At 35.2% G+C, this 11,773-nt stretch overlaps 1 protein-coding gene across 1 annotated transcript in view; it reads left to right on the top strand.

Annotated features, from left to right (window-relative positions):
• Positions 1-11,762, top strand: part of LOC137659005 (zinc finger protein 208-like) — a 38,954-nt gene extending 27,192 nt beyond the window's left edge. The window contains exon 3 of the mRNA XM_068394107.1: positions 5,008-11,762. Coding sequence (XP_068250208.1) covers positions 5,008-7,669 — 2,662 coding nt within the window. The 3' untranslated portion in view covers positions 7,670-11,762. The remainder of the gene's footprint in view (positions 1-5,007) is intronic.
• Positions 11,763-11,773: the final 11 nt, after the last annotated feature.

The raw sequence follows: 11,773 nt of genomic DNA, 5'->3' as shown, positions 1-11,773 counted from the left end.
TTTCTTGTTATGGTAATATCGGCCAATTGTATTTGGATTGTGATTGCAAAACGTCAAACTACTTTTTTTTTTTTTTTTTAAGGGCACTGCTGCCAGTCTGTGCAAATCTGCCTCACTAAAAAATAATTGTAGTGACTAGTCGATACTTCCTAATAAACTAAGTAAGCAATTTCATCGAACATCACTTCGCAGTCTTCAAGGAAAAAACGCCATTTCAAAATATTGCTCTAGCAACAAAGAAAGCCTTTGCTTCAAGAGTATAGCAACTGTTATCAGAAAGATCGAGTTGCTTATTATAATCTATTCATAAACAATAATTCACACTTACTGAACCTGATATACCCATTTCGTGAAAGACCCCTGTATCTATAATGTCCTGAATGATTGCTATTTAACTTGTGCTTCGTAGCAAAAAAAAAAAAAAATAAATAAAAAAAAAATTATCTCAGAGACAGACAGCTGTAAGTTTAACGGTTAAGCTCATAGAAAAGGCGGTTCAAATAGTTATGTATAATTTCAGCACAAAGGTATAGAGCGGCAATGTGAATGTTAAATATTATAACTCGGGTGGTTTCCTCCGAAGGCTTCCAGAGGGAAAGTCACAAGATGAAGTAGATAAGAGTAGTAGGTCACTGGCCTCCGGGACATATAGTAGACCCGGTTTTAACAAACACTATCTTTCTGAGCCATCTAACTGTCCCTATATCACATATGATTGAATACCAATAAAAGATGGGAAATATAATGAATGGAATATAACTAAATAAGCATACTATACAAGTAAGCCTGCGTAAAGAGTTAACTCAGACATAGCCAACGTGATTCTTTTCTTTCTTGTACAAAAAAAAAAATCATAGCATTTAGACTATTAATCTTGTAACTGACTTTAATATTGTAGTGGCTATCGGCAACGTGTGACAATGAGGCCTGAAAGTGGATAAAGTTTATTTATAACCACCAGTCTCTCTTCATAGTTTATACATGGCAGACGCATTTTAACGTTGTTAACGTTGTTACTGATCTAGAAATATTTTATATTAATTATTCATTACTTCTCATGTTTATTCTCTCAACTTACTGGGCTATTTTTCTATGTTGCAGCTCTTAGGGTTATAGCATCCTGCTTTTCCAACTAGGGTTGTAGCTTAGCTAATAGAAATAATCAGCAAAGGAAATCATTTTGTTACCAGTTCAATTTTCGTCCTACGAAATCTGGCTGAACACGTTTTCATACCATCCATCTCTTCTCCCTCTTTTGTAATTAATAGCCCCCCCCCCCCCCAATATCGAACTTTTTGTTTTTTAGGAAAATGGGGAGTATTTTGCTGCCACCGAAAGGTCACTGAAACGTTATATTATCGCAGGGGGGGGGGATTTCCTTTGTATCCTGAATGAATATGTGGGTGGTCGTTAGGTAGAATGCTTGCTAACCCCCCCCCCCTCCCCCGTGGAAATCTACTCAACACCCCAATACCACAGGTGACATCCTCCCCCCCCCCCCATTCCCTATCGAGGGTAGAACAGGCTAGAACATACTTCGGTGGGGAATTGGTCGCATGTGTAATCATTATAAACATATTTAATGCTCAAAATATAAAAAAGGAAAATTAAAAGCTGTAAAAAATAAATTAAAAAAAAAAAAAAATAACTTGCCGCTAAGACTAAGCTAAATGTCAAATTGGTAGGGGATTAAAAGGTGCTGCTATAGGGTGATTCCTACCCTCATTTTCTGTTCCTACCTCAATATGGGGATTCAAATCTACTAAAGGGTGATTATTACCAAACAAACAACCAAATAATGTAATATTCCCCTTCCAAGGTGTTATTACAAGATTACAAGAGTAACGACCATTTTACCTAACCTAACCTAGAGTACGTTTTATTTGATTTTTCAGCATGTTTTATAGAATAGAATAGATGAAAATAGTGTCAAGAAGTATGTTTTATCTACCCTCCTTTGGTAGGAATCCCCTCACCCGAAAAAATAGGGTAAGAATCACACTAGAGTAGAATCCTGGTGGTAGGAATCACACTAGAGTAGTACCGATTAATATCTAAAGTCATGTATATAATGAATATAACTGACATGACGCCACAATTCAGAAAATATTATTGCAACTTTGGAAGCAAAACTCTTATTCTAAATAAACTTCATAATTACATTTGTTTAGAAATATATCCTTAAGGTAAATATTCCACTAACCTTCGCAACAGTAAGCCTAGACCTACTCCTGTGTCTCGGCTAAGAAACATCGTGACCTGTAAAGATGGAAATATTATAATTACTTTTTATTATAACAGGGTTTATTTATATTTAAACCAAAATAAATGGCAATGGAATAAACCTCACCAATGACAGTCTTCCCCCCGCCCTTAAGCTTAATCAAAATAGGCCGACGAGGGATTCACCTAGTCTACTTCTTCCCGCCAATTTCAAGAAACTCTCAAAGATGTGTTCAGCACTTTGAAGTATATCAGAAAAATACACATTGATATAAAAATTACCCTATTTATTAAAAAAAAAAAACATTTCGCGTAATTGCTAATTAAGTGTTGATTGGAATTTTAAATGAAATTAAGTTTGGCACTTTAATATCATTTGACAGTCAAGGAAAAAAATGGGGAATTAGCTATCATGGAAACCAAGGTGGAGAACTGATTTAAATTATTATGATTCGTTTGTACCCATTACTGGTTCGACTCTCTCTCTCTCTCTCTCTCTCTCTCTCTCTCTCTCTCTCTCTCTCTCTCTCTCTCTCTCTCTCTCCACCAAGCAATTTTGCCCATAAGACTTGGTAACCTAAACTCGAGGTTGCATGATATTTATGTAATAATACAAAATTATAATAAATAAAGAGAAATTATTTTTAAAGTAATTTATCCAACTCGTAACATAAATCTTTGCTGAATGACGCAAGATTTAAATACATGTTTTCAAAGCTATAAATTCGATTCTAGCTTTGAAAGTCAAGGGTGAAATTCCAGGGAGAAGTATGAGGCTTTTAAAACCACTTGGTCTCACAGTATCTAGGTAACTTGGAAAGAGTACGGAAATACCAAAAATCTTATAAGAATGTCATTACTATTTTTCCCGAGAAGAAAGGACAGTTATAGTGTTCTCCCTAATATCCTCTTTAATGTCAAAATTAATTAGTTTTCAGTCCTAAATTATGCTGAATATAAAATCATAATTAGAGATTGCCCAAATCTATTTCCTTATTTCCATTCCAGGACCTCTAAAGGTTTAAATGTCGCTCATGAATGGCTGAGAGGCAAGGGACAGTAACATTGCCCTAGCAATCAGGACATTGACCTTGAGACTGACTGACCATATATTATATGATCAGTGCCCAAGCTAAGACCAGGGAGGGCCAGGCAATGGTTGCTGATGACTCAGCAGATAGATCTGTAGGCTACTTCAAACCCCCCAACCTTAGCTCACAAGGATGGAAAGGTTGCAGACACTAATGGCACTAACGAGTCTGAGCGGTACTCGAACCCCTTTCTGGTAAACACCAGGCAGAGACGTTGCCAATCAGGCCACAGCAACCCTTAACAAAGATGTAATGATTACAAAGAAATACTTGAGCATTTTCTTTAGACCTATTTCTTGGACAATTATAAACCAAATACTAAGCAGTAACTAATACATTCCTGTACTTATAGACTAGTCTTCAAATTTTAGAATGAATGGGCTTACTAGATTATACTCAAATTCGACTTGAGTACAGGAGAAGACATATAAAATTTGGACATTCTGTATTAATCCGGTCTTCTGCTGGGAATAGAATGGATAGTAGAAAACACTGGAAGCTATACCAGAGCTTCATTACTATTATTATTATTATTAGCTAGGCTACAACCCTAGTAAGAAAAGCAGGATGCTACAAGGCCAGGGGCTCCAACAGGGAAAATAGCTCAGTCAGGAAAGGAAAAAAATAAATAAATTACACATGAGAAGTAATGAACAAAATATAGAATATTTTACGAATGTCTTTGGGACAGCATGGACTGAAGATTTGAATGTACAGTACTGAGTCCCTTCACTTCTCTGATAAGAATAGCTTGAAGAGAAGAAAATTCTGATATCTCCTCTAGGATTTGGTTGTTAGTCCTCTAATTTGGGCGAGAATAGAATTTAGAAAATTTTGCGAGTCCCATCTTCCAATGATGCAATAAAAAAACTAGGAAATAATCGAGGTCACTTAAATGGCATTGGATTAGTCATACCTCATGACCCTTACAATGAAGGTATTAAATTAGTACACAAGTTCCAGAGATACTTACGTAACCTTTGAAACTTAAAACTTACTTTTTTGTAAACAAAAAATTAACAGGAAAGATGTATTCTTTGACATTTGTAACATTTACTGCATCAAAAAAGGGAACCTTTCGATGGTTTCAGGAAAAAATATGGGAATTCTAAAATAATTTAATCACTGCTTATGATCTTTAAGCTTTTTTATAGAGGCATAATATTCTGAGGATGCATTTAACATGAAATAAACTAAGTTGCATTATTAATAAATAATACTGCTTCCCTTACATAGAAAGCTGCCACTTCTTGGCACAGAATTATGGTTTTGACATTGAAATAAATTATTATTTAACACAAGCTGTTTCTTTTGTATAATTTAATAATTTTTTTAACAATATAGTTTTGATTAATAAAAAGTTTAAATATTTTCTTAGTCATATGTCACTTTAGTGTTTTCATAAAATGTATATTTTGATCTTTTAATTACTGTATCATGCTGTATGAGCTATGCATAATATTTGAAGCATTCATGTAAATGCAATTGAATTTCTTTTAATGAAAATTCTTCCATGCATGAGCTGATATTTTTGAGCACCTCATTCTAACCTGCTGTATTTCTTTCTTCTCCAGATGCAAGGAAGGCAGATGGTCTAGGAGAAACAATTCTTATTTCGTACATCGAACGCCAGTTTGCTAAGTTGGAGGATAATAGTTGCCAGTACTCATTGATGCAAATATTTGTGATCTAGCCTTATATTGCTCAGCATGGAGCGTCTACACATTCCTTATCCTGGGAAATTCCACAGGATCAATCAGATGGGATTGATCGATCACCAACAGGTTGGACAGGCCCATCCAGGCTCTTTCATAAGCTTCCAGATACAGGAACATCCCAACCCTGCACCCAAGGAGCAAATACCCTTGCAGATTCCAACTCCTAATGCCGTGCAAAATGCCATTCAGACGACACTTCAGAATGCCATCCAAGCGCCCGTGCAAACTATGCATACTAACACAGCTACCAACACGGTACAGGCTGCCGTACAAACGCAGCAGCAGAATCAGCAAGTACAAACGACTCCAGTGGCCCCAGACAAACCTTACGAGTGCAACCGGTGTAGCAAACGCTATGCCCAGAAGAGCCACCTGACGAGCCATATGATTTGGCATGACCGAGAGAAAAACTTTGTGTGTAAAATATGTAACAAGAGATTCTCCATGGAGAGTCACCTTAATGGCCACATGCTGGAACACAGCAGAGAGAAAAAATTTGAGTGTGAAGTATGTGGGAAGCGATTTTCAATGGAAAACTATCTGAACAGCCATATGCACGTACACATTTCAGAGAAAAAGTTTCAGTGTGAAGTGTGCGAGAAACGCTTTGCTATGCAAAACCACCTTGACAGCCATATGTTGGTACATTGCACAGAGAAGAAGTTCGAATGTGGAATTTGCCGTAAAAGATACACTCAGCGTAGCCACTTGAACAGCCACATGTTGAAGCACAGTAAAGAACGGAACTTTGAGTGCATGCTTTGTGGTAAGAGATTCCAAATGGAATGTCATCTGAAGAGCCACATGCTTGTCCACAGTGATGAAAAGAAATTTGAATGCGTGCTTTGCGGTAAGCGTTTCCACATGGAGGTGCAGTTGAATAGCCACATGGTTGTTCACATGAGTGAGAAGAAGTTTGAATGCAGCATATGCGACAAAAAATTCATCATGGAAAGCCATCTTAATAGCCACATGCTCATTCACAATGAGAAGACCTTTGAATGTGAACTGTGTCACAAAAGGTTTAATATGGAAAGCCATCTGGTGAGCCACATGCTTGTACATAACGAGAAAACGTTTGCCTGCGAGATTTGTGGAAAGAAGTTCAACATGTTGAGTCATCTGAACAGTCACGTTATGGTACACAGTATGGAGAAGAATTTCGAGTGTACCGTTTGTGAAAAGCGATTTGCTATGGAAAATCACCTCAACAGCCACATGCTTGTACATAGCGAAGACAAAAAGTTTGCTTGTCAGATTTGCGAAAAGCGCTTTATTTTGGAAATCCACTTGACAAGTCACATGCTTGTTCACAGTGAAGAGAAGAACTTTGAATGTGAAATATGTAACAAACGGTTCAACATGGAGAGTCATTTAAACAGTCACATGTTGGTGCATAATGAAAAGACTTTCGAATGCATGTTATGTGGGAAGAGATTCCTCATGGAAAGTCACCTCAAAAGCCACATGTTGGTTCACGGGGAAAAGAAGTTCCAGTGTGGGCTCTGTTCGAAGCGATTCCACATGGAAAGTCATCTTAACAGTCACATGCTTATGCATAGTGAAGAGAAGAACTTTGGCTGCCCGATGTGTGGTAAAAGGTTCAATATGGAAAGCCATCTCAACAGCCACATGCTTATGCACAGCACAGAAAAGAAGTTTGAATGCAGTGTCTGTGGCAAGAGGTTTAATATGGAGTGCCACCTTAACAGTCACATGCTTGTTCATAACGAGAAGAAGTTTGTTTGCGGGTTGTGTGGCAAACGCTTCAACATGGAGAGTCACCTCAACAGTCACATGCAAGTCCATGGAGACAAGAATTTTGAATGCGACATATGTGGGAAGAGGTTTGGCCAGAGTAGCCATCTAAATGCTCACAGATTTGTCCATACAGAACAGAAGAAATATGAATGTCAAGTATGTAGAAAAAAGTTTGCCCAGGAAAGTCACCTGGGTGCCCATATGTTCGTTCATAGTGAGGAGAAAAAATACGAATGTGAAACTTGTGGAAAGCGTTTCATCCAGGAAATGCATCTCAACAATCACAGATTCACTCACAACACGGAAGGTAAAATCGAGTACCAGCAGTGGGGAAATCGCATTGCAGCAAAAAATCATGCCAACATGCTGAATTTCTTACATCAGGAAGACAAAGTCTTAGAGTGTGAGGAGTGTGGCAAGAAATTTGCCCATGAAAGCCATTTGATCAGCCACAAGTTTGTACACAAGGAGGAGAAACGTTTTGAATGTGACCAGTGCGGTAAAAGGTTCTCACAAGAAAGTTACCTCTGCAGTCACAAAATTGTCCATAGTGAGAAAAAATTTGAATGCAATCAGTGCGGAAAGAAGTTTGTCCAGGAGAGTCACCTGAATAGCCACAGGTTTGTCCACAGTGAGAAGATTGAAGTCGAGTATGGTAAAGAAATTATTCGAGATTTGCCCAATCTTCAGAATGGTCAAATTATTGTCCAGGAAATGGAGAAAAAGCCATTCGAAGACCATAATGCTCAGCTGGTTACAGATGACAAAAAGCAGTACCAGTATGAGCAGAATGCCAAGTTACTGATCCAACAGACAAATCAGTCACCCTATGCCTATGCCCAATGGGAACATGTGCGTACACTCTGGTCATTGTAGCCAACTTAGGTTAATAACCTAGGTGTATTCACCCCTCCCGATTCCTTATTGTAAATAGATTACAAGTAGCTATTGCCTGAAATATATTTTGCAATATCTAAGGTATTAGTAATATGGTGTAGGATGTAAGCCTGTGACGTAAATTATATTGTATTTTAAAAGTGGATGCACAGAAAGTGTACGATTTCTTTATTCAGATATTCATTATAGTGTATATATACAGTAGACACATCAAGGGCTGTTGGTGATTGATTATCCTGTGAGAACCAAAGACATTTATTACCATTAAATGTGTGTAAGTGTGACATGGGATGCGGTGTTGTGAAAAGGTACGCTCATCAATTGTTCGCATTTGCCCAAGCATTGGAGCTTTAGCGTCATTTCATATACTTTGTACGAGATGGTGGTGTTTATTGACTATATTATAAAAACAATGTTTATATCATTTAATATATACTTTTTTTTTTTTTACAGAGAAGTTCGTTTCAAGTGAGATGTCTGTCTGTATGAGATGCTTGTCTTGAGTATTTTAAAGATAGGGAGAAATGCATGTTTGCTACTATGTTAGGTTCGGTAGTGCTCAGGAAGTTTTGTGAATATACCAAAAGAGGTTATTTCTCAGATGTTAAGTATGGATGGTTTTGAGGGGGGGTTCATGATTGTTCCTGTATATTAAGATCGGTTGACCCTTTAAAGAGTGTGAGATTGTAATGATTGGAACTCTACTTTTAGGGAGAAAGACATGAAGTGAGAAATCGGTATTTAAGATTCAAAGAACGTTGAGAAATTTTTTTTTAAGATCTCTATTATGGAATGACAATGTTTTTGTAACCAGTGTTTTAAAATCTTTCTGAAAGTGGTGATTTGTACCTCGAGGATAATCAGCAATTGAGCATCATAGTTTCAAAGAGAGATAAGTAACAGAAAAATGGAAGTGCCCTGTACGATGGGAAATGTAACTGCATTTGAATTAATTCATGCAGCAAATAGAAAATATAAAAGTAAAATTACTGATAATTTGTTACAAGGAGAATGGTGTTCTCACATTTGAAAAATGCCCGCAGAAATAAATTTCGCTTTTTTTTTAATTCAGCTTAGTAATGATATGTATATTGTTAAATGAATTAACTTGCTTTAAGAAAATGCCAGTTATTACACTTTGCCAATTTGGGTTAGCCACCATAAGCTTTGAATGTATAGGAAACTGATAACTGTCCATAATTTACAAGATTTTTAATAACCTGTAAGGATATTTTCCTTTATTTTTTATTGTTCAGTTTAACCTTTTAATGCTGCATATGTATGCAAGATAGTCCTTAGGGGTGATGAGATATTTCTTAATGCCTGAATGTGAACATAGTATTGAAGTCATAAGTTTTAATGAAGGCATGGTTTACTGTAATGCCTGTTGGGGTATGTGCAGTATACCCGTGTATACTTGGGAAGTATTTTGATGAACTGGGTTAAGGTCTTGATGCACCTCAGTATATGCAAAATAAATGTATAATGAATGCTCATCATGGGCAGAAAAGGTTGACCATAAAGTGTACGAGCGTTCTAGTGAACAGTTTAAACTTCCTAATTAAGTGACATGGAAAAATATTAAGAATTGGCATTAAAGGAAGTAAATTGTTTAAAAGCACAAAGTAGAACCTACACCAATTAGATTTGCAATATATCTCACATTATAACTTATGGGGTTAATGCCATGTTATTAGTATGTTGGCATCCATACATTATATTGTATATCATAGTTATTGGACCATAAGGTCAATGTACATGTAGAATATTTATCAAACATCTGTATCAGATGTTAAGTCTAGCAGCCAATTTGTATATGCCACAGATAATTCTGTATCTTTCACTCACTTGCCGGATAGTGTTTTATTTTGCCCCTAGGGTGTCCTGATCCAAGCATTGTGGAATGAGGAAGTCTGTTCCCTTGACTAGAGCGACATCTGTTGGAAGCTCATTTTCATTACCCAAGGCTTAAAAGATATCAACAAACATGACCAACATTTAAGTGCAATCATTGCATCTCAGTGAGCTGGTAATTGAGTTTTGAAAACTGATGCAACATTAGCACCTAAACCAAGTTTTTCAGGGTGATCAAACACTCTTATTTCATCAGGATAAGTTTTTTTATTTATGAAAATTAGTTTTGATTGATGCTAGACTTACTAACTAACCCTGTGATGATTTTTGTTCTGTCTTAGAAAAAGTTCATTTATGTTTTGTTCAAGTTTTAGTGTATGGGTCCAATCCTTTTTGCATTAGAGACAACACAGGTTTAGCTATTGAGTTAGCTCTTGTATGCTATTTTTTTTTCTTTTAAGATTTAATGAATTTTGTGGAAACAAACATTTACTCTGGACTAGATGTGTTTCAGCATTTAATTTGTAATTTTTTTTTTATTATTATTACTGTGTGGTCTATTTTGAGAGGGGCTTAATGAACCAATTAAAATGCATTATGAAGTTTTGAGAATCCCAAGGTTAATTCTAAAATTGGAGTACTGTGGCAGTCACTGGATTTTGGCTAGTTCTGTTAATGAGGATTTTTTGTGATCTTTCTCTTAAGAATTTTTGGATTTTGTGATTCACTAATCAATGAAAGATGCAGTTCATTCAATAGAAGAATGTTTTAATTTTTTTCAAAGATAACTAAACAGTGTTAATCATGCTAGAATCCTGTTTTATGTTGAATATTTTTTTGTGATCTTTAAAAATATCCATAGTTATTTATTACCAACAAAAGTTTTAGAAATTTAACAAGTTTTTTTTAGTTAAGTAAACATGATTTTATTGTAGTAACTATTTTGACCTGTTGATGAAATACAATTAAATTATATCAGTAACACCTACAATTCAGGGAGAGAGATTTTAGAATTTTTTAATGGCAGTTAAGCGATTGAATTACTTTAAAAGAAATTAGATCTTCACAATAATTTAGAATACTTTATGCCCTTTTAATAATACTTTTACCTTTTCTTAATTCAAGAGATATTGCATGAAAACATACTATGGGAATCTTTAATGGATTTTTATTTGTGAATTTAAAAGAAAACTTTTTCTTTATTTATTGGTATATATATATATATATATATATATATATATATATATATATATATATATATATAAAATAATAAAATGAATGAATTTTCATACCTGCCAAGGAAGAATATTATGAAGTCATGATTAAATCAATTTAGTGGTTTAGTCCCTCAAGTATTACCTTGTCTGTAGTGGACAAGGTAATTTTCAATTACATTGGAACCTTAAAACAAGGTGAACTAACTAAATAACTAAACTTTGATACAAATGTATAATCGAATGAAATAACTTGTTTCCACAAATCTCCAATAGCTATGAATGAAACAAATATAATAGTGACTTATGCCTTTTTTTATAAATTAAAAAAAGAAAATTGAAAAAATAAAATTGGCTGCTAGACGGTTTATATCTAAACACATTTGGGGGTTTTAAAAGTTGATGGGCGAGAGAAAGTAATTTTAGATATTTTATATTAGTTAATGGAAGCGAATGTTGGTTTGAACTTGTGATATTAGGGCCTACATGGTGGCTTGATCTCGCTATACTGCTCCGTTTGGGGTCTCGTTAATGATGAGATTTGGGACAGGATATCATGTTTTGCCGTGGGAAAAATAAAGGTTTGGTTTATAATTCGTATATGATAAATCAAAACTAGTTTCATCACTTCAATATGAAAATTATCCATAAATTTAATATAGTCACAGGATGAATGCGGTTAAATAAATAACAATCCTTTTTTTTTTCTTACAAATATTTAATCATTGCAGTACTTCTTTATTTTGAGTGAATGTTATACTATACTTAAATTATCAGCTTTATTAGCAAGACCTCAAACGTACAAGTAAAATTCACACCTTTTTTTGAGTGTTGTCACCAGCCAACCTAAACACAAGATAATGCAGTCGGTTGCAGTTCGTCTCGGATCGACCGAACTTCACTCGTTTATATAAAAAAAAAAAAGTGACGTTTTTCTTACTCCTGTCAATAACAAATATTTCAGTGACTCCTTGCATCCTCTATTATTTCTATAAATTATAAAACACTAAATTAT

This window comes from Palaemon carinicauda, chromosome 19 (assembly GCF_036898095.1).
Source record: "Palaemon carinicauda isolate YSFRI2023 chromosome 19, ASM3689809v2, whole genome shotgun sequence".
In the NCBI taxonomy this organism is placed as follows: Eukaryota; Metazoa; Arthropoda; class Malacostraca; order Decapoda; family Palaemonidae; genus Palaemon; species Palaemon carinicauda.
Note: the sequence above shows the minus strand (reverse complement) of the source record. Positions and strands in the feature narration are given on the sequence as shown.